This window comes from Chelon labrosus (genome assembly GCF_963514085.1).
Source record: "Chelon labrosus genome assembly, chromosome: 9".
NCBI lineage: Eukaryota > Metazoa > Chordata > Actinopteri > Mugiliformes > Mugilidae > Chelon > Chelon labrosus.
Genome location: NC_140359.1, coordinates 2,924,202 through 2,948,152, shown reverse-complemented (window position 1 = coordinate 2,948,152; position 23,951 = coordinate 2,924,202). Strand labels below are relative to the sequence as shown.

General features: G+C 41.5%; 1 protein-coding gene across 1 annotated transcript; it reads right to left on the bottom strand.

The window, feature by feature from the left end:
* Nucleotides 1–364: 364 nt before the first annotated feature.
* LOC311493637 (MAM domain-containing protein 2-like) lies at nt 365–22,691 on the bottom strand. Its single transcript, XM_084552368.1, has 15 exons — nt 22,675–22,691; nt 22,222–22,571; nt 21,920–22,048; nt 11,636–11,886; nt 11,010–11,094; nt 10,771–10,902; nt 9,549–9,805; nt 5,904–5,997; nt 5,517–5,663; nt 5,072–5,337; nt 4,890–4,986; nt 4,147–4,293; nt 3,045–3,304; nt 2,309–2,393; nt 365–1,664 (listed from the first exon to the last, which is right to left on the bottom strand). The coding sequence occupies exons 2-15, from the start codon at nt 22,247–22,249 to the stop codon at nt 1,603–1,605; spliced, it is 2,040 nt and encodes a 679-aa protein (XP_084408494.1). The 5' UTR covers nt 22,250–22,571; nt 22,675–22,691; the 3' UTR covers nt 365–1,602.
* Between the last annotated feature and the right edge of the window lie 1,260 nt (nt 22,692–23,951).

Genomic DNA, 23,951 nt, shown 5'->3' with positions numbered 1-23,951 from the left:
TTTCACATACCTTTGCAGCTCACAGACACGTGCAGGATGAATGTATTGGATTAATTGTCTTGAATAAATAAATACACAAGTGTAATGTTTTTTTGTTTCATTTGTTTGATTTGGTTTTCTTTGTCTACTTTCAGGAGTTTCATCATATTACGGCAGGAAATAAATAAAATGAACAAGAGCTAAGTTCTAATAAGTCTGCATGCACAAACAGGACTCAGTTACTGTTCATTTTGTCATTAACACCAAATATTTGCAGAGGACATTTCATTGGAAAATATAGTGGACAAACAACAGTATGGTACTGATGTGCACACATTACAAGCACAAAAATGGCAAAAAGGGACTTAATGCGATGACAATGATCTCCAGAAAATAAGTGGAATTTTACTGTTTTTTTATGCATATTGTGTACCGCATATTTTGACACAAAAAAAGTCATATTAAACTCAGAAATCTCTTTTCGCTGTTGCTGAAATGATGTTATCCAGTTATTCAGTTTCTCCAAAGCAGACCTGCAAAGTAGACTCCAGGGTTAAAAGAATGGTGAGATGAATACGACAGCAGAGTAGCAAACAGAAAACAGATTTCCTGGTTTCAGATTTCTAAATCAGCGCCAATTTTTCAGGGACTTAATCAAAATGTCATTCAATTCAGTAATAAACCTACATAGAAAGACTGTGGAACAATAAGACCTCACCAGAGATGTGCCAGATTACATCTAAATGAACAGCACGGTGCTCAGATGTTTGCAGCACGTTAGGCCTGAAATGTCTTCAGAAACAGTATGATGCTAATGAGTCAGCATTGATCAAACATCAAAGGAAGGTTTCCTGCATCTTTCTGAACCTTGAAAAGATACTGATGTACAGATAACACTTCACTTTGAAGTGATCAATATCCGTAAGTGCTTACATTGTGACTTCAGAGCCGGACCCACGTCCTTTGTCACTATGGAACTAGCATAAAGATTCTTGAGTGAATTCCGATGAAATGTACACAACCTTTTTTTGTATTCTGAGATGTATGTGAGCAATATCTGCAAAACAGTACTGCTGCTCTGGTGGCTCAGATGATCAAGCTTAAGCTTTGACCTTTGAAGAATTCAAAGATTTCACGATGGTGGGTTTTCTTGCAGAGATCAATATGCCTAAAGCAGTGCTCCTATTGTCAGTTTGCATTTGGAAATTAGTTCACTGTACCTGAGCTGTGATTTGAAATAACACTGCAAGACATCTCAATTTACTGACCTGTGGCATAACTGAGAATAAAACTCAGTGACAAAGGATATATTTGAAGCTTTTAGTGTGAACAGGCCTTTACACAGGATTATGGCTATACGCGACTACCGTAGTGCAAATGTGAAGGCTGGATAATGCTGTCAGGAGGAGGTGGGATACAAATCTCATTTGTAAGCAGATTAACGTCAAGAATTAAGGCACGGACACTAAAATGACAAGACTGAAAGGTGAAGAAAGACAGCAGTTGAGTGAGGCAGAGGTCGTTGGTGCAGCATAAGCTTAGCTCTACAACTTTGTAAATTGTCTTGGCGGAATGTTCAAATTCACTCTTCAGTAGAGTACCAAGCGGAGTACCCCACCAGTCTCAGTTCTCAATCTCATTGAAATACTCAGAGGATCCTGAGTATGAAGAGATGTCACCAGGATCTGAGAAAGAAAAGAGAGCACAAATATTATAGCTACTCATTAAACAGAATGAGGTGAGAAATAAGTGGACCACCAGAGGATGCAGCTAGTCCTTTAAGTGTGGAAGACACCCAACAGCAGTGCTAAGAAAGGCTGCTTTTTAAACAGTCTGACTGCTGTAGGGACAAAGGGTCCAGTGTTAAAACACACAAACTTTTTCAGTTGTGCAAAGTGGATAGGAAGGAGCACAAATGTAAAAATCTTATTAGCTATGAAATTATTTATTTAGCTAAACAAAAATCTGTCTGGTGATCTGTTTAAAGGTCGTTAAGTGCAACAGAAATGCTATATGGCACGAGATTTCCCTTTTGTTGCTGTCATTGTGTATATTTATTTAGTCGTTGCATCAGCAGAGTTTTGCTTCCTTCATTGAGAAAAAAAGCACAACCACTACTATAAATGACCGCCTAAAAAGGAAAAAGCAAGTAATGTCTGTTCATTAGTAATGGGAACCTTTTAAAATATTCTGTCTTCTAGTCTGTATTCTTGTGCCTAGTAACTGACTAAATAAGAACTAAACAACAAGGATTAACAAATGAAAATGACTTTAAAAGTAATTTACTGAGACATAAGATGAGGGAAAACAACAGTTCTTTGGGATTTACCTTCACATGGTCCCCTTTTAAAATGGATGTCATCAATAGCAATATCACTCCGTAGCGAAGGGCCTCGGATGGCTTCAAATATAATCTGCAGGAAACACAAACTATGTGACTCTGTCAACTGTAAACTTCAAAACTAAACCAAATGTGATGTGCTCAACAGAGCTTAAACAGATCTGGGGAAGCAACAGAGCATTGTGAGGATCATGGTTATGGGAGGATATGGACTTATTCAGTGCTTTCAACATCTGGCTGGCTTAGAAGTTTTCCTGTGATGCATACAGACCAGGATGTCATGGCCTGGATTAGACTACCTCACTGACAGGCTGCAGTATGTTGGGTTGCAAAGCTGAATGTCAGGCGGTATGACGAGCGATATTGGTGCACAAAAAGGATCTCTACTGGTTTTTGTTTCATTTTTTTGTTCAACCTTCTGTGAATTCTTCTTCCACTCAGGAATATGCTAAGATTCAGGAAGAAGTTTGTTTCAGATGTGAATTGGAAGAGGGCTACAGAGACTTAGACCCTGTTCAGACCCTGCATTAACATCTACCCTGGTCACTCAGAGGGACAGCTTTAAGTACAGATGTGAAATCAGTTTTACTTTCCTTTAGATAAATTGTAGTGATATAAAAATTCTCTCACGACTAATGTAATTGTAATGTATATTCTATTTGGTTACTTTCTGTACAAACATGGATCCATTCTGTGACTCAGCCTAATCTACACACTGACGTACCTGGTGTTTAACATCACACTGGTAGTCCACCATTGCTCTCATCCAGCTCATACTCTGCTCACCACGTCGTCTCCACAGCAGCCTGTCCTGCTCTCTGTCGCCATGGTGCAGCAACACACTCAGTATACCTGTGCCAGATCCGTACATGTGGTAGTAGAATATCAGACACTGAAGGGACGATGAGCCCCGCAGGTCTGAGGTCAGCAACCGAGCTTTGTGACCCGGGCGCATGAGTGACGCCTCGATGTACATGAAGTAACCTACAGAAGACACAAAGCCATGGAGAACGCAACTTTCAACGAGGAACTTCATCCAAGTGCACGATTCTTATTACAGCTGTACAAATAAAAGCCACGTAGAAGAGCACTCACAAATAACACATTTAGACAGCATTAAAATACAGAAGCATTTTCCCCAATTTAAAAAATTACATTTTGGTGCATTAAGATAAAAGGGCTGGAGAAGAAGAAGATTAAGGAGGACTTAATCTGTGGTGCGGGTAGGGTTGAAGTCCCTGACATCTGTAGCAGAGGGAAGGACTTTGCACAAACTCAGGTCAGTTTTGAAGAACGTCTACCACCTTCTACGACACCATAATCAGTGCCATACGGCTTTACATTCTCCCCTGTGAGGACTCAACTAGACCTTGCTTGCCATGTCCTGACAGTATAACTATTATATATTGTGCAGATAATCTACATATCTATACACACACAATGTATAGCATGTTTGTCGGTTTTTATGTTATTGTTAATCCTCGCCTTTTTTTTCAATTCATCTCTTAATGTGCACAGTGGCAGAATCTTAGACTGGTTAAATGAAATGTCCAAAGGCTGAGTTGTGTTTGGTTTGGTTTCCACAAACTCTGGCAAAGCATGTATGCTCTTAATGTATGCGCAACAGGCTGCCTTGATTTGTTGTTGTATGTTACCATGTCAATTTAATGTAGTCCAAACACAAAATCTCTAAGACAGTATTCAAGCACATGACATTCCACAGAACAGAACGCTTCATAAACTACACCACACACAGGGTTCAGACAATATGTATGGGTATGTCCTTGGAATAAATGAATAAATCAACGAATGAGGAAGTGACTCACCCATTCCAGTGGTGTGGTCTCCCCTTGGTCCTGTATAGGAGGTGGGAGTGTGTCCTCGGACTCGCAGCCAGCCGGACTCGTATCTTTTCTTTTCCTGTATGTACCCACAGACACCACTTTCAAAGTCACACTGGCCAGGGAGGGAGCCTGTGGAGCAAAAGTGCAGCATGAATGGTAGTTGAAAGGACACCTGGAGATATACAAGGTCATTCTGCAAGTGAAGTTAAGCAAGCCGACACAGGTTAATGCGGCGTTTTGTATGAAATTGCAACATTTCTGCTCTGCTGGGTACTGGTGCAGGTGTATCAGCTACCAAAATGATTATGTTTATGTAAAATTCCATAAACATAAAATCAGTCTTTATGCAGACGAATTGTCATTATACTCATGTTCTCTACAACTCACTGGAAGAAACCTTCAACATCATTAAGACATTCTCCAGAATCTCAAATTACACAATAAACTGGAACAATCAATGTGGAATTCTGCAGCTGATCCAGCAGATCTTTGCTGGAGCATTATCAGTTTCCAACAGAGAAACTCCAGACCAACTTTTGCCAGTAAAAATTTGTGAACTGGGGAAGTTGGTCAGGCGTCCAGGCATACTGACCCATCGATGTTGATGTTACTCCGTCCTCCCCTAGCAAACTAGCTCCCAATAAATAATCGGAACTAAAATAGGACCTATAACTCCAAGGGCTCTCCTGGCTTATTTTTGACACGTGTAGTGAGTAGTCTTTTACCTGCTGTAATTTGACAGTCACCCAAGCTGACAGTGATGTCGTCAATGGCTACGAGGCCACATTCCCAGAAGTTCTGACAGATGCTGACAAATACTACCTAGGAAACAGAAGAAAAAGACTGAATACTGATATACAACGATTAATCTAGTTAGCATTCTATTTCATTATCCACTTATTCAAACCTTGGAAAGCATTGGCTTCATGTAGGTGATATCCACTCGAGTCCAGACGGCCCTGGATGTGTCAGTCAGGCTCCACACCTTCTCCTGGGCCACGTTATTTTCGTCGAAAATGTAAACGAACAAAGCATTGTCTGCTTTCTTAAACCCATGAAGCACGTAGTAGAACCTCAGACAGTATTTGTGGTTCCCGGGTAAAAAGGGTCCGTGAAGCCGACCCACATAACCAGGGCTTGAAGCGAAACGAGTGTATGTCAGGAGGAACCCGCCTAAGAAAGATAAGACAAGGAACATAATAAAAAAGTGCGGCAGTATTACTACAACTATGATGGCAAACAGTAAGGAAATGAGTCTGTCTGGCATGGGACAGCAATGAGAAAACATTTGAGCTTGTCATAGTAAAATGAAAGAAGAACTCCATCGGGGTGGGTGGTGCACTGTGACTGACCTGTTCCTGTGGTGTGGTCTCCTATCCTGTAAGCATTAGGCTTCACCGAAACTCTGCTCCACACTTTACTCTCTCCTGTCTCCTGGTAGTATAAACACATGCCATTCTCAAAATCACAGTTGGCTATAGCGGGGTCAACGGTCGGCTCTGCAACACAAAACACAGAAAAATATGAAGCGGCCTCATTAAAAGAGGTCTGGGATGTGCCATTTGACTGGAACTAGTGGAAATGGCTGTAAAGTAAAAAAAAAACTATAAAACTTATTTAGTATTATTCTTTATATCTCCACATGTATGTGCTATTGTATATATTCTTCTTGTATTTCCACATTTATTTATGCTTTTATTGATTTCTGTATATTCTGCAATCTCAATCGCTCTTCTCACCTGTTTCAGTGTGACAGAATTCAGGAGAAAACGAGATGTCATCTATGGCCACGTTTCCACCTCTGGCGCTGTTAAAAGCCACCTCGAACACCACCTGGTCACACAGCCAACAACAGATGGGTCATGAGTAATGTAATGAATCCTGAGAACACGCTCTGTGCATTGTTAAAGGCGCAGTATAAAGGTAGAACATACGCTGATTGATGAGTCAGCTCTATAGAAGCCAGACATAGTCCCGTGCGGTTCATTCAAGAGCACGGGTTAGTCGGTGTGAGTACTGCTTGATGGAAAAGCTCTGTGCAGCTTTTGGAGAAAGGAACTGACCCAGTTAGTTATGTTACACAAGCCTTTTTCCACCGTGACAGCAGCCGGTGGGAGGTGTTTTGAGAGGAAACCATGGAGTCACAGAGAAGAATACACATTTTCAGTGGAAAGCCACAAAGGAGGGAGAGCATGGGAGCGAGTCTGTCTACTCAGCTGCTGCACAGCGCAAAAGCACAACAGAGAACAGATGTAGTGTGTCATTTTATTCTTTCATCATTTAAATCACTTACGAGTCTTAAGGTCCCTTCACGGACAACTTAACACACCTCTGTCCGTGTCAAACCAGAGAGAAACACAACTGTACCACCCAACAGAAGGACTAAAAACCTGCGGTTCCCAACTGGCAGTTCAGATGAGAGGCGGGACGTCCTCAAGAAATTCAAGGAGACCAGTTGCTTTGTTGTAAATACCTAGAGAGAGTCTGTTTACTTTCCTGATAGCTACACTGCAACATAACTCTGTGCAGACAAGCTTAACGTCTGGCCGTTTGCCACGCCACACACACTAGAGTGTATATCCAAAAATTACACATGTTGTTTGCTCAATAATAATGGCAATGAATTTATGTTCATAAGTTCACAAAACGTAACGGGCAACATTCTGCAAATCTTTTGTTTTTCCCATATTTACCCAGACTGCACAGTTCCATATTCTGCAGGGTCTGTGCTAAAGGAGAGCTGAGATCCTTTGTGGTATGAATTTTATGATACTGTGGTTGCATCAGCAACCTCCTACGCTGTAGTTTGTGGTTGAATCACAAAGTGGGAACAAGAAAAGACCGGACGAGCTGATAAAGAAGGTGGCTGAGAGGAGGATGTTGGATTCAAACCTGATGAACAACAACCCCTTATATGAGGCTGTTGGGACTTATGTAGCTCCTTCAGCCAGAGACAGTTCAAGAAGGAGCAGAAGGAGGATCGAACTGCTGCTGAGTTTACTCCAAACCTAAAGGATCACAGACATCCCATGGACAACATATCTGTCTGCATTTTGAGTATTTAACATGTCATTTCTGCACATTATTTGTTTTCTTAAGAACAATACTCCATGGGCCGACTGGGCCTTTCTGTGTGGAGTTCGCATGTTCTCCCTGTGTTCTCTCCGGGTACTCCAGCTTCCTCCCACTGTCCAAAGACATGCTGGTTAGGTTCATTGGTGATTCTAAATTGGCCGTAGGTGTGCCTGTGAATGGTAATGGTAAATGGTAAATGGCCTTGCTTTTATATAGCTCTTTTCTACCTATTGGTACTCAAAGCACTTTACAGTCACCCATTCGCTCACACATTCACACACCAGTGCCATGCACTGGGAACTGGGGGTTCAGTATCTTGCTCAAGGACACTTCGACATGTGGCACACTCCGGGGATCGAACCGCTAACCCTCTGGTTAGTGGACAACCCGCTCTACCTACCGAGCCACAGCCGCCCCAAACGATGGTTGTCTGTCTCTCTGTGTTAGCCTGTCCAGGGTGTTCCCCACCTGATGACAGCTGGGACAGGCTCCAGCACCCCCACGGTTACAGAAGATGAATGAATGAATGATGAATGAATACTCATGCCCACCACTTCAACATTTTTTTTTTCTTTTCACTTAACTCTACTTACTCAACTCTTGTTAGTTTTTCACCACACCATAGTTAGTTAAGCTTGGTACAGCGACCGTAAATATCTCTTGTGCACATTTACTATTATAAGGTGAATTCAACTCTTTTCATCAAAATAAAATATTTCCTCCTCCAGGTGACTTCCTTGTCGTGAAAAAATTATGATATTTTTCTTACAAAGCATTTTGTTGTAGCCAACAAAACCATTTTGTAGTGTAGCTTTAATACAGGGGAGTCCAAACTGTTTTCACGAGGGCCACATACGGCAAAATACACAAAGGGCTGGGCCACTCGGGTGAGTTGTATCTGCAAATACATATATGATGCCAAGAAAATCAAACAGCCAACATCACAGCCTTCCACTAAAGGGTTTTCATTATTTGCAGCTCATTCTCTAAAAAGCAGCTCCAGATTGCTTCTTAGTCAGGATGATGGGTGGGGTGGAGGATAATGGGAAAGGATAGGACTTATTAAGACCTGAATACTGTGGAATATATTTTTAATTCATTGTTACTGGTAACAGCGTCAGTGGGAGCAGTGATTCTTGGACTGAAGGATGGTTGGCAGGGCAGGAGGAAGTTTGGTGGTTGAGATGTGAAAGACATCACAGAGATAGCTGTTGGTCATTCTGGTTCTCAGTCTGATTTTCTGTGAAGCAAAGTAAGTTATCGTCCCAATAAAAAACGAACAGCTGTGCGGTGTCTGTGGAATCTGTGCTCTCATTGCGTGCAATCGACCAGTCTTCAGTTGGCACAACAAGCTAACGGTGTTGAATGCCTTATTTCTAGGCACATTATTCCTGCAACTTTAGTGAGGCACTCCATCTGAGAAAGGTTTCCCATGTCAGGCAACGAGTGGAGTACCTCAAACTGGCTATAGTGACATTTCCCTGTGTTTTGAGTTTGCAGACTAGCTGCCATTTGCTTAACTTGAGTGTGGATGTTCTAGCGTCGTCCTATATTCTACTCTTTGATCACAGCAACAGTTTCATTGCATATTGAACAGACACACTTCCCATCCTTTTCTTTTCGTGTCTAAAATTTTCTGCACTCCATTGCTACCTTGTGTTTCTACCTACGCACGTAGCCTATCCCGGTGTGAGCCATTTATACTTGTACGCTTGTCAGTCTGGATTGCTCTGTAAAAACACCACCCAGACACTAGTTTGGGTCTTCTTTGCCAGTCATTTTTGATTCTGCTTCCTGCTTCACTTTCCACTTCCTGCTCCGTTTTCAACAATGGTGACTCAGACTTTTGGTGTAGTTTCAGTCATGCAAATGTCTGTTTCTCCAAACCTCCTAAGTTAACCTTACCAATTTCTTACTGATCCAAAACAATCAATTCAAAAATTTCGGAGCAGGAGAGGCAGCCGGAAATACTAAAGCGGAAACATGATACTACAAAGCGGACCAATCACAGCTCCTGCGCTCCGCGTCGCCATGGCGCGTAGTTCATTTCTGAGGAGATGCACGTTGCAAAGGCTCTGCGTAGGTGTCTGCGTTGCCTTTTAGTAACAATCATCCTTCCTGGATCTGTGCCATTCGCGTCACACTGTATTTTTGCCTCATCATTTTCTCTAGACGGGACTTGGGATGAAGCAATTTTCCAAAGCAGACCACAGGTTTAAAATTTTTCTGTGCTTTTCACTAATTTCAGTCAAATCATCATATTTGGTCATCTATTCATTATAATTATGCATTCTAGCTCCGATACTGACCTCCAGGGGGTGTGGAGCCTTGATGTCAACGCTTGCCAGTCTCCAGCCAGCAGTCCTATACATCTCTGGCCTCCAGAGCTCCTCAAAGTGGCCCAGCTGGTCTCTTGTGAAAACGGAGAATATGTTTCCCCTCTCCTGGTCTCGGCGGTAGTAGAAGGAAAGGCAACCGTCCATTGGCACTGTGGTCATGGGCGAGGTGAGTTTGGCAACCTCTTGGAAGTGCTTTGCGTACACAGAATCCACGTACATGTAGTGACCTGGAGGAGTGGAAGACAAAGAAGAGCTAAAGGTACACAGTGATAATGGGCTGATGTAGTCACAATAGTAAACGGTTATAGTTTTACACAGAGTATTTACTCATGGACTGAGAGAACACCTCACATACAGGGATTCTGCCAAGACCATTTATTATACTGTCGCTGTGAAGCATTTCAAAAAGGTTGGATGACCACAAGCCACAGAGGCCAAACCTGCAGGGCTTCAATTCAACCAAACAATGATTATAGACTATGCGTCCAAAATCAACAATGGAGCCTTGGTCTCACTACTTCATCTGCAGCTTAATTGTGAATGTTTTAAACTTTCTCAGTTCAATTCAATTTAGTTTTACTACTTACTTACTTTATTAATATACTGTCAGTAACAATACAAACTGTCTCAAGACGCTTTACAGAACCCTGAAACCCCCAGTGTAAGCCTTAAGACCACAGTGGTGAGAAGAAACTCCCTTTTAACAGGAAGAAACCTTGAGCATAACCCAGCTCATATGGAGGGACCCATCAGATTGAGGCCAGCCGGGTAGAGACAGAAAAGAGAGAGAAAAGAGGATCATGGGAAGTCCCCCAGCAGCCTAGGCCTATAGCAGCAATGAAGGGACGGTTCAAGATCAACTGAGCCAGCCCTAACTATAAGCTTTATCAAAAAGGAAAGTCTTAAGCCTAACCTCAAAAACAATTTCAAAAAGAGTAGATTGTAAATTGTTAAAGATGGGAATATTTTGTGATATAAAATGTTGTTATGCTTAGCAATATTCCTTGATGATATGACTGGTACCTCCACAGTACCCGTCAAAGGCTTGGTCCCTCCAACATATTCAAGATATTTCCTTCATTTTTATTGTACATTAGTGTATTTTTTCTACAGTAACAAAATAAAAGAACACAAATGGAAGATGCGTGGGCAAAGAATTTAATTTATCAAAGCAATGTGTGTGTGCATATACCTCTCTGGTGACCGCTGGCGTGGTTTTCAAGCAGGTTAGACTCTCTAGCCACACTCCCCCCAACATACCAGTTAACGTTTGGGTTCCAGCTATTACTGTAGCCACACAGGTGATGCTCCTCAAAGTTACACTCTGGTATCCGGAACAACAAAGAACAAGCGTAATATTAATATTTTGTACGAACAAATATCATTTCACACCAGACATAAAGCAGAAGTGAAACACATCACTTGACTCACCTATGCAGTAACCCAGGACAATGTGAATTTCAAAGATGGCCACGCTGTTCCTGGAACCGCGTTCTGGTCGACCTTCGAGTAAAATCTGTGAGAGGAAAAAAATTACTTGGCGACAAACTCGGACAGAACACCAATACACGATATAATATAGAGTATATAAAATAACATGCGCCATCAAACATTAACCTTTCCTTTCTTCAGTCCAAATGAACATTTGTGCCAAATCTGCATAGACTCCCTCAAAACGTTCCTGGGATATTGTATTCCCAAGAATGGAATAGACTTATGGACAACCAGAATCACACAATGTTTCCAGCCAATGAAAACTAAAATGAAAACACAACTTTGTTTGTAATTACTTCATATTTAGTGTAGCACCACTGATTTGTTTGGATAGATTTTAAGCAAAGATGAAAAAAGGCATGCAGGAGAGGACACTTTTGATAACAAAAATGGGGTTATTGAAAGAGTTCAGATATTAGTAAAACTGCCATATTGCAAGGACATTATAACAACAGGTGTTTAATAAAATTAGACTGACAATTAAAAAGAAAAAAATGACTGAAGCATTTCTTAAAATGTGTAGCATTACTGTCTGATGTTAAAGTCTTTGCAGCCATCCTTACCTGGTAGGGAATGGTGGTGTTTGGTAGGTCCACACTAGCAATGAGCCAGCTGTCAGAGGTTTCGTTGGCAGTCCAGAGCACGTAGTCAAAGTTATCATTGCTTGGTCTAAAGTGGAGTTGTAGGGAACCCCTTCCAGTGATCTGGTACACCAGCCTCACACAGCTCCAGTCCTGCTGGTCCAGAACTGGACTGACAAGAACTGCCTGCTCCCGGTCATCTAACGAGGTGGAGTCCACTGTTATCAGATGCCCTGTGAACAAAAAGTTAAGATGTATCATATTCATGAACATTACAGATTAGACACGAACAGTAGACACAAGAAGAGCAGGGGAAGCCTTCGCCGACAGACAGTTTAAGGCAACAGTGTTACCCAATGATCCTTTGAGCAACTTCAAATATTACAAAATGCCCAGAGATGAGTCTGTGCTTATGGTAAGATTATTTACCACAACAGTAGGTCATAAATCCATGCATTACCCAGAGCCTTACAGAACGTTCATTACACTATCAACACAAATAAAACATACTCCATGTCACTGACCCAGACCATCACCAAAAGACAGACTGACCAACAGTTAGATCAACTGACTGACCATTCAAATTGAGACCTTGTGAACTGGAACTGAATCAGGAAATCAGCTGGACCGATAGGTTGGCTGGCTGGCTGGCTGGCTGGAAGGATGGATGGATGCATGGGCGTCACACCCGTGGGGGATGGGGGTGTTGCAACACCCCCACTTTTTCAACAAGGTGGTTTCATCCCCCCCACTTTTTCCTAAGGTATTAGGCGCGTTCGACTTCATGCAGATCTGTGCAGATCTGACTTGACGTGATGCATGCTGGGTTGTCATGCTCATAGATCTCGAATATGATTGGTTAAAATGAACTTGTTCTACCCAGCATGCATCACGTCAAGTCAGATCTGCTCAGATCTGCATGAAGTCGAACGCGCCTATTAAACCGTTTGCCCGCCCTGGCAGTGTACCAACGTACCGAAATGGAGTGCACCTCAGTCCCTCAGACATGAAAACCCATTGGTCAAGTTAGATTGATTGACAGCCATCCAGCCAATCACAGCCATTTGACCAAACCCACTAGTCCCGGCCGCCCGGGACTAGTGGGTTACATGCTAACACTGAGCTGCCCTCAATCACTGCCGCAGACAGCGAACAGAGCAGAAGAATGAAACGGTAATTTAAGTTAAGTTAATAATGTAGAATTTTCTCTGTAAATAACTAAACTGTGTCTTGCTTTGTGGCATGTCAGCTAATATTAAGCAAGCCAGGTGGCAAACAAAGTTAATGCAAGTCCAGTAAAGTTAATGGAAACTGACAGTTTTCTAGAGCCACTGATTTAGATATTATTCAACATTATCATTATTCTTTGAGTTAGGAATGCCAAAAAGGAAGAGGCAGCAGAAGATTGGCTTATTTTTCCACTCAAGTTGACATGTAATTAGGTGACAGGAGAAAAACAGAAAGCTCCATAAATCCATAAATGCACTAATTCAATTTTATGCATATTCTTGCATTAATGCCATGTAGGTGTTCATTTATGTAACTTAAAGCTGTTTGTTGGAGCTTAAAAGCTTCTTTTCAATGAAGAAAATCCCCTACATCAACTCATCCCTGTTACTGCTCTCAGAAACTAGAAAAGAACAGAAATGAAGACAATGAAATGCAATAAAACTATTAAAATCTTAAATAATAAGAGAAATAAAATAATAATATAGAGTACGATAAAGGCTAGGATGAAAGATTAGTTAAAACAGATTAGAACAACAAAATATATGTGAAATACTTAATAGATAAAAGAACAACAAAAGAAAGGAATGTTTGCTCATCAAAATCAAGGATGTAGAGGTTTGTTCTAAGTTTACATAAAATATTTCAACACTTCCATGTTCAGGAATATTAACATTGAGTCCTTTATGTAGGATGAGAAAGGGAAGTCCAGGAGTCAGAACAAAGGAGAGAATGGAGAAGATGAGGGAGAGAACAGGAGAGAAGAGAAGGAGAACATAAGAGAAGAAGAAGGGGAGAACATGAGAGGAGAGGGAGGGAACACAGTGTTCTTGTCACTCACACTTGTTCCTAATAAAACATAAATTAATTGCTTAATACCATGGTATGTGATTGTTTGTGAATATATATCTTGTGTTACACCGCGTTGTGCTATAATCTACATTTTGAATGCAATATTATTTGCATATCCTCATGATGAAAATCTAGAAATGCATTGCATTAGTTTTGGAGACTGAAACAGGGACCGAAGGTGGTTAAGGTGCTCACGTGATACCCCTAGAACCCCCCCCACTTTTAGAATTGCTGCTCCACCCCTGGATGGATGGATAGATAGATAAATAGGTAGGAAGGCAAGCTAAAGGCACAACTAGACCATGATGGCCCTAGGTGACAGTAAGAGTGTTAAAGTGCCCACTGGGTAAATTATAATCATCTTGCAACCACCTTCTTCAGATCCCCACAGAAACTAGTAACACTCCAGATGAACACATCTTTTGCTTGTGCTGCTGGAAAAAGGGTGTGCACCAGTTGAATGACTTTATCAGACAGCTCCTTTTAGTACACTGGAAACCAAAAAAAATTGCATAAGAAAGAAGCATACAGAGTTGATCTCCAAATGCTACTAAAATAAAAGAGGAAAAGAAGGATTGAAGAAGTTCACAAGTTCAGACTTTGTAAGAGGAAATCATGAAATAGAGCTAGTGGCTATTAAAATTGTGTAATAACATCAACACCAGAAGCTAAATGAAACATAGTCTTTACACACTCCCACAGGCTGCTTCGCCAATCAAAGCTTCTTGTAGGTCGAGAACTACAGTTCCTGTGAGCTGATCTCCAAAATGCAACTCAATGTAGAAGTATTCGCTTCAAATACCGCGCAGACGTGCAGCAAATCACACAATAATCCCAGCATCAATCAGCTACAGCTTTCTCTGGGGATTGGCCAAACAATCTCTTTCACTACAGCAGTAAATCCAAACCTCCTGGTTTAAGACCTGTTCACCATCCTTCCAAGGTTTTTAAGACGTTTATTGATTTCAAGATGTTTACTGTCATGTGCCGGGTAAAAAGAGCAGTTTAGACCATACAATGGAATTCTTACTTTGCAACTCTTTCTTATTAACAACACTAAATAAATAAAAGTATAAAATATAATAAAAAATATAAAACCTACAAAGAATACTATATAAAAACACAAGGTGCAAGAGAAGTCTGTTAAATCAAGCTACAAAAAGCTTAAAACCTGAGTTTAAAAAGTGCTGTGTGGCTAGTGCAGATAAGGTCAGTGGGAGTGATGGGGAGGTGAGGCAGTGTATGAGCTGTTAAGGAGTGTTTTGAGGGTAGAAACTGTTTGTGAGTCTTGTTGTCCTTGATTTCACACTCCTGTTGCGTCTCCCCGACAGTAAGAGTGTAAAGAGGTTGCGTTGTGGGTGAATACTGTCTTTGTAGTGATGGGAAGGCTCCTCCAGAAATGAACTGCGCAGTTTTTAATCACACGTTGGAGAGCCTTCCTGTCCTGAGCAGTGCGTTCCCAAACCACACTGTGAGCTGAGAGAGGTGGTTTTGACACTCACAACTGTACTTCTGTAAAGTTTGCTGAGGATTTTAGTTGAAGAGGAACAAAAATGTATGGTTTATATGGGAACCTCATGAAATACTTGAAGACACACCATCTGGCAAATAAAGGTCAACACTTGATAACAGTTCCTCCAGCTTCTGTATTACTAATACCTCATCAAGTGCACCTAATAAAACAAAAAATAACAGTAACCAATATGTAACCTCAAAAGTTTCTTCTAAACTATGCTCAGTAAGTAATATTGATCAGAGAAACACACTGAAACAAGGTCAACTGGTTTGAATACATAGTAGTATACAGCAGAGAGTCCACTATAGATCGCCACTCTGTCCCGCCTAAGATCAACCCACTCATTAAATCAGCACTGAGAGCCATCCACATCTCTGCTGGGCTTTCTTGGCGATGTAGCTGGTGTTGAGTGAGCAGGTGAGGTTCCCCGCCAGGTGAACACCAAGGAATTTGGTGCTCTCAACGACCTCTACAGAGGATCCGTTGATGATCAGCAGAGAGTGATCGCTCTGTGCTCCCCTGAAGTCAGCAACCGTCTCATTGGTTTTGTCATTGTTCAGAGACAGGATGTTGGCTCTACACCAGGCAGTATGATGTTACACCTCCTCCTTGTATGCTGACTCATCATTCCTGCGGAGGAGACCCAGCATCAACTTGATGATGTGATTTAAGCTTGTGAGTCATCAGGGTGATAAGCAAACTGATCCAGACTGACTGTGGTCTCCCAGTCAAGAAGTCCAGGATCCAGTTGCAGAGGAAGGTGCTCACATCCAGCAGGCTCAGCTTTACAACAAGGTGTTGAGGAATGATTGTGCTGAATGCTGACATGAAGTCTATTAACAGCATTCGTATGTATTTGTCCTTCTTGTCCAGGTGGGTGAGGGCCAAAGTTGGAAGGCGCCCACTTTAACTGACAAAGTGAAATAAAAAACTGATGGGTGCTGTGTGGAAAGCAATATAAAACCGATCTCATAAATGTAAGGAATGTTCTGATTGTTGCCCCTGACAATATGCTGCCCATACCTAAATCCGCCTCTGGTGGGGAGTAAAGGTATAAATAGGAACATCTGTGGGTGTTGCTCATCAGAAACTTGTATGACTCGGCTCTGTTAATGACCACATACTCATCTGTAGTTGCAGGAACTGTTTTGATCCTGTTTCCCTTCCCCATGGTATTCTAACAGAGACTCTCAGTCTCAGACCACCTCCTCTGTTCAGAGAGGGGTTTTCCAATTTGACATAGATGGCTTCTTTTATCCTCTTTCAAACCATCTGTCTTCTCTGGCTAAAATGTTGAAACTGTTGTCCTCAAAGGAGTGCTTCTTGTCCTTCAGGGATAGCAGGACTGCCGAATCCAGGCCTGAAGAGCTGATTCTCCTGTGTTGAGCCATCCGTTTGTGAAGGGGTTGTTCTGTTTCCCCAGGGTACAAGTCCGTACATTCCTCAGTGCACTGAACTGCACAAACTACATTGCTCTGTTTTTGTCTGGGTGTTTTGTCTTTGGGGTGAACAAGTTTCTGCCTCAGTGAGTGGAGCCTGTGACCATTAATGGTTCATTAGAGTACCATTCATGAGGGAAGGAAAACAGGATCATAACATTTTCCTCCAAACACAGGTAACTGGTTGTTATCCTAGTTATGCAAGTTTCTGATGATTAACACCCACAGATATTCCTATTTAAAGCCCAACTCCCCACCTCTTCTTTCAGAACTTTAGCTACTTGGATGAAATGTCTTCAAGAAACCTTACAAGTCCGGTTGCTGTTGTTTCAGCTTGTTTTTTGACCTGGATGACTGGAGAACATTGCGTAATGTCAACAGAAAGACTAACAAGAGGCTAAAAACATTGCTGAGAGCAGGAGAGTTAATAGTATGTAACCTGCCTCGCGAGCACCACACACACCACCACGTGGCAGCGCACAAGGAACATCGCTGCCTGGAAAAAAAACCCACAACACTTCCACTGCCTCCACAGATCCCAGTCAACTTCAACACATTGCTTGTTCACTTGGAGGACGGCTCCAACAGAGGATCAGCAATAACTATGACCACACCAGAGAAACCAGACAGCTCCTTCTTATCCCAATACATTTGTAGCATGTCTGGGAAGATACTCAATCATCCAGTTCATTGTATATCAACAATAAAATACAAGGCAAATAGACTTGTATTCTCAAAAGGTCACTAAAGTCATGGTCACCCAAAAAAGCTGTGTCAAGCGTGTACAGGCATGAGCAGTAGACTTGGTTAATGCAAAATTTTGGAGGAGGGATACACAATGGTATATATTTTTAAGGTCTATGAATAACAATTCTGAGATTTGATCCTATGTCATTTTGAGACCAAGCCAGGTTTATAGCTTGTCATGCAGTTTTATTTTCTACGACACAGCAAAACCCTCTCTATTGCATGAGTCACTCTCTATTCAAATGAAACTTTTGTCCCCAGGGATGGGGTTGTGTTCTTTATAAAAAAAAGTGTTCACTGCTTGTTCTTTTGTTAACAGTACAGTAAATAAAGGAGAGGAGGATTCATGGAGTTTATTTTACAGACAAATATTTCACTTTACTTAAAGCTCTCAACAGGCTTGATGTAAGAAACTGAGTGGGAAAAGCTCTTTAAAAGTCCAAATTAAGAGTATTGGAGAGCGTGGGACAGCAGTAAAGCCCTGACAGCTTCCACTTCATTTCATTTGTGTGTTTCTCTTTATGCACAGCACAGACTGTAGTCTTTGTCTCTGATGTCTCCTTTGAGTGGAAATAATCACCTACGACATCCATCCCGGTTTTAACTGCTGCCTCCCTTGCATTCTTTTTTTGGTGCAGCTAAAACCCACACTGCCATGGAAACCAAACAGCAAACACAGCCGTGGTCCCGTCTTCTTTTTTACGAGGCTCATTTTCTTGAACGGTGGGCGTGAGCCTATCGGCATCTCCAAGGCAGCGAACGGTGGCTCGTTCCGTCTTAGTTTGGTTAGCGGTTGAGTGAACACAACGCTTGGGTCTCTGCCGAAGCTCCTGTCTGCGGTAGAGCTCTATTTTCAGTGTCCCAGGGAATGTGCAGAGTACAAGCTCAAGTGAGTGATGGCACACACAATTTACAGTACTACCACTTATCTTAACAGAGGCAACATAAACTGTGCTGACAGATGATCATAAACAGAAGGAACTGCTTTGAGATGCTCTCTGGCTTGATGCACAAAGCAGGGCACAAAAAGTCTCTATTATGAGAAACTCATACTGAAAAAACAGAAAATGTTACATTCACTAATCCACCAAAACATTATGACCATCTGCCTTCTATTGTCTAGGTCCCCTTTTTCTGTCAAAACGGTCCTGATCCGTCAAGGCATGGTCTCCATAGACCTCTGAAGTGTACTGTGGTTTCTGACACCAAGACGTTAGCAGCAGATCCTTTAAGTCAAGTTGAGAGGTGGAGCCTGTATGGATTGGACTTGTTTGTCCAGAACATCCCACAGATGCTTGCTGAATACAGAATGCATAAAACAGACCTTTAACAGATGGGAACTATTAAATGTTTAAGCTCTAAAAAAGTAGACAATAAAGCTCCGGTAGCTGACGTCACCCTGCACTGACGATCACAACACCGCAGAAATGGCAGGAAAGCGCGCTTTTCAAATTACTATGCGGTTGACAACTGTGAGCAACTAACTAACTTATCCTTATACCAGTTACATCCAAAAACGACAGCTGTTGTGCCCCAGGATGCCAGAATTTGTGGGACAAGCAAAGGGGATTCCCAAAGATCCAGTAAGACAGCAGATGTGGATTACTGCAATAAAACGCCCAAGAAGCAGGCATGAGAAAACGGAGCGATGGGATCCCTCAAGAAACAGATCTGGCTTGTGTATCGATCACTTTATATCAGGTACAGAATCCAGCGTTTTCCAAGTGTAGTGTCTTGTTTATTTAGCATGTTTTTAACACGTTGTCCAACAGATGCTGTTCATAAAGGCAAGTTAGGCTAATATTTATAACGTGGATTACAAAGGGGTGTTGCTCATTCAGCACTAAAACAACTCGCAATGAGAAAGAAATTCAGGATTAAACAGTTACTTGTTATTGTAGTTGTGTTACTGTCATGAACCTCCTCAGAAAAATTCTTCAATGTATGCTTTCATGCTCGAAGAAAGCACACCTGGGGCATGACAAGGGCCCTCGACATATAATCTGTTGAATTTTGCCTTGTACTGGTCAATTTCTATCTGTTTAAAGTGCTCAGTAAACTCTGATGGCCTGAAATCAGCGCTGGGCGCCATTCACTTTTTCTCAAAGTTTTCCTGCCAACATGGTGGCGTCAACAAAAAAAAGGTCACGCGACACCCGGAGCTCGATGGTCTTCCTCCCTAATGACATCATGAGTGTGATAACAGTTCAGCTACAGCACCTTTCCCTTTCTTAACAACTCAGAATAAGTTAGAGTAAACATTCATTGAGAGTTTACATTCCCTTAATAGCTTACATTAGACCTTGCCAAAATGCAAATGTGACAACTGCACACACTGAGCAGAAGAACAAGAAGTACATGAAAAGGGTTTCTGTTGCTTATAAACACAAGGAGTGAATTTTACAGAGATCTGCTCACTCTCAATATAAGCAGCAAACGCAACATGAAGACAGATCATCAGGTATGATGGCACAGTGAGAGAGCAGGAGGAGAAAGTTGGCCATCAGTTTCCATTCATCACTTATAATTAGTGGTCGTTGCAGATGTCTTTTTTTAAATATAATGCATGGTCAGTCACCTTATGAAAATGCAAGTGGTCAAGTTGGCAAGCGGAAAACCAGTACGGAGTGGCTGCTAACGTCATGTGAATAAAATGATCCTCAGGATAATAACACAGTTAAGACTTACACAGACCACACCGTGAGGGACATGATCCAAAGTGAAAGACAGAAAACAAACACAAAAGAATTGGATTCATCTTGGCTGTGAATGTGGAAACGTTGCTGTGTCTTATTATAATGGCATGACTCTCCCAAAGTGTTTAAATGGGATCCTGTCCCTAGGCTCATCCTGGTTTGGATTACATTGAAGATATTATACTTATATTAAACTTTTGGAAGTGTAAACAACAGTCTGGAAGAAGAAAGTCAAAGTGAAATCCAATCTGTGCTCACTAAACTGCTGAGTTTAAAAGGTTGCATGGGTTAAGAGGAGTCGGTTCAGTATTACTACTGTTGTACGCTATTTCTTGGTATGATTTTAATTGAAAATCAATGCATTTTTAGTGGTGGGGTTAGTGCAGTGATGGATCTTGCTATGGGAACCACCCAAAGGCTGCAAAAATTCCCATTAACAAAAACTGGCACCAATGAGAAGTTAAAAAATAAATAAATTACAAATTAGTTTCAAATGTGTTGTAGTGACGTGTAAATGCCAGGCTACCTAATCACACACACAACAAAATGTGATGCTCTGTGTTCTGATGTCTTAACCTTAACGAGTTGTCTGTATCCTTGACAAGTCTGGTGTTCCATTGGTCCATCTTCACCAATGTTGCCTTTAAATGCTGTTGTATTTATCATGCTTACAATTAAAATACTGGACCTAGTTCACAGATTGCGACGTGTTTTCTGATGTTTCCACAAATAGCTAAAGTGGAGGGTAAGTTAACATACTATAACTTAGTTGTATAAAGTTTTAGGCATGATCTTGTAATATGTCTGAGCAAAAATGCTGATATTTCCAGAGGCCTCATCCTTTCATTACACTTTGCATTTCCTACATTAAGTTAGCTGTCTGTTAGCTTGCTAATTTGTTGGCCTTCTTGACACCAGATATTACCACTTTGTGTTGATGACTTCACATGTCCTGGATGGTAAGTTAACATATTGTAATTTAGTCGTTCAACATTTTGGTGACAAATTTGTAATACGTAAAAATGTATTATTCCCAACAGCCTCATCCTTCGTTACACTTTGCATTTCCTACATTAAGTAACCTGGCTGTTAGCTTACTAACTGTTAGCCTTTGTCGCTTCTGGAAATCCACACGTTTTGAGTACACGACTTCCCACATTATATCCACAAATTTACATATCACATAACTTAGATATTTTGTATATCTTACATATTTCACGCATAATCTGTATATCTTGTATAATTTTTAAACATATTTTCCTTATACTTACCTTCTGTATATAAGATATACTGTATATATACAGTATTTATATATACAAACACAATATATATCATGTTTATTTTTATACTCATATATATTGTGTCATTTTTTCATATCCTTGTATATTGAATATATACATTCTTGTATTTATATATAGTGTACAAACATTGTATCCTTCTAATATCTTTACATATATTTTTTATTGAAAGCGTGCTGTGTGATTCCTCCATGAGCTCCATGAAAACTAACCCTTGGCAAAACACAGGGAACACAACAGCCCCAAATGCACAAATCCTCCCACTTGTGCATTTGGGGCTGTTTGTGCTCACTGGTTACAGGCCATTAAAGCTTATAAATCACTGTAAACTCTTTAATCTGGCTCAGCAGCTGCTCTGGTCGCATCATGTCTTCATTGCTCCTTTTCAGTAATTCAACATTTGCCTCAGGAGTGAATACTAAACGCGTCTAGACCAGGTGACTTACAGCCCATCATGTCATATTTATGGCGCATTTGAATGGCAGTTTTACCTTCTTCATTCATGCTCCATCTTCCATAGTTTGGGTCTGATGTGTAGCCACAGGAGCCCAGCTCAAAGTTGCAGGACCCGGGTAACAGCAACTGCTGAGCATGGGCAAGTCTGCAGAGCAGCAGCAGCACTGCAGGAAGAGCAGAAGCATCCATGTGCAAGTTATCCATGCGCTCACACGCATTTATTTGGCTATTGTGGTCGATTAAACGATGAGCAACTAACAAAACCGGGGTTCGAGATCATTTGGGGCTTGTAAGATGCCGGTGAAATGTTCTTCGTAATAAAGTGAGTTATATTTACCGCTGAGGGGGAGGAAGAGTATTTCCATCGTATCCGCAGACACTTTGGGAAAGTTTCTCCGAAGTTCCCTCTAAGTTTTCCGTTAAATTCCTTAAAAAGCCAGAGCGCAAGCAGCTCGTCGAAGCTCGTCGACTGGTTGTCTTTCACATGTTGTAGCGATGTCAGCAGGAGAGATGAAGTGTTTATTCTGCGCTAATGGATGGATGTGCCGGAGGAGGTGGGCAGAGAAGAAGCGGACAGTTCGCCTCTCCGTCTCCCTCTGCTGCTGTCACTGCGCTGTCGTGTCCAGGGCCGGAGCCGAACTGTCCCGGGGTTATTTGTTCCCCCTCGTCCACCACCATCACGTGCACCTGAAACAGGTATCCACTAAAGCAAATCTACGAAAGCCAAAAGAGCTCAAAGCACTACGACTTAAAAGGAACTGTCTTAAAAAGAATTGTCAAATATACTCACAACACAACAGAATTCACAGTTTGGTTGTGTCCTGGCGTGTTTCCAGATTCAAATGACTACTTCATTGCTACCCTTCTGTCCATCACCACATAAAGCCAGGCCCAAACAATTTGATTGGTCTGGCAGATCTTTTCCAGAGCATAATCATTTCCTAGGAGTGCCTCTAGGCCTCAATGCTCCAGACCAACTTTCTGCCACAAAAAAACTGTGGGCATGGATGATGGTCTGACTTCCAGCCTAGCAACACAGAACAAATACTCATCTTCAAATACAGAAATGGGCTGCGTGTTTCCTGACGACCCCAAAAAATGATGAAACGGGTCAGAATAAATGTTTAAACATTTCAAATATTGCCAAACTGTAAATGATTTGTGTTTGTCTTCATATTATTTGAACTGGCAGGTTAATTATAGTAAAATCAGCTTAATATGAATAAATTCATCTTATTTCTCACATCTTTGTCAAGTTGCAAAGGTCAAAAAATCCAAAAGTCATAAAACTTTGTAGCGTGGAAGTCAGACAAATTTCTCCCACCTGCAAATTTTTTGTTGTGGAACCTGAAGTCTCTCCAATGGAGAGTAACAGCAACCTAGTCATACCAACCATGTCATCTGAGAGCCGTGGAACCGAATTTGTTGTAGGCATGTGCCGATCGGTATCGGGAGATTAGTATCGGGGTCAATCCAGGCATTTTTAGAATGACTGGATCGGATCAGTTTCGGGCTTCAGCCAAGCCCAATCTTTTTAGGTTATTTATTTTAAGTTTGCCATAAACCAAAACCACTTCCCTGTAGCGTCAAAACAAGAAAAAGACTATCAATCACGGGGTCCACTCAGGCCAAGGCTGCACCCAAACAATAACAACAAACTGAATGCTGCGTTTAAAAGAAGAGAAAAGTTTCCTGGAGACAGCGTCAAGGAGAAAAATATTCCAGAGAGGGTTAGGGAGTGTATGGTGTTGGATGACCAGAACATTTCTGGAGTAGAGAACACAGATTTACTGGAGCCAAGGTACGAGCTACCCTCTCCACACTACATTAACTCTGTCACATCTAGGAGAATACAAGGAAGAGAAGAAAAGACTTTAGGAATCTACAGGGAAGGAAATGTTGGTTATTTAATGTTGGGTCTTGGATCGGCTGATACTCATTATTAAATAACCTGTATCGATCGGGGGGCAAAAAAACTTGCTCAGGACATCCCTAATTTGTTTACCATTGCGTACCATTTACTGTTGGAAGGAAGCGATGAACTACAGACTTGTAACATTAGAATGT

Bases quoted from the DNA above. Each gene is read 5' to 3' on its own strand.
- LOC311493637 (XM_084552368.1), bottom strand. From the start codon at position 22,249: ATGGAAATACTCTTCCTCCCCCTCAGCG. The intron at 11,095-11,635 runs GTAAGGATGGCT...TTCCTCTCACAG, and splicing joins ACACCACCATTCCCTACCAG to ATTTTACTCGAAGGTCGACC. The intron at 4,987-5,071 runs GTTTGAATAAGT...TCTGTTTCCTAG, and splicing joins TGAAGCCAATGCTTTCCAAG to GTAGTATTTGTCAGCATCTG.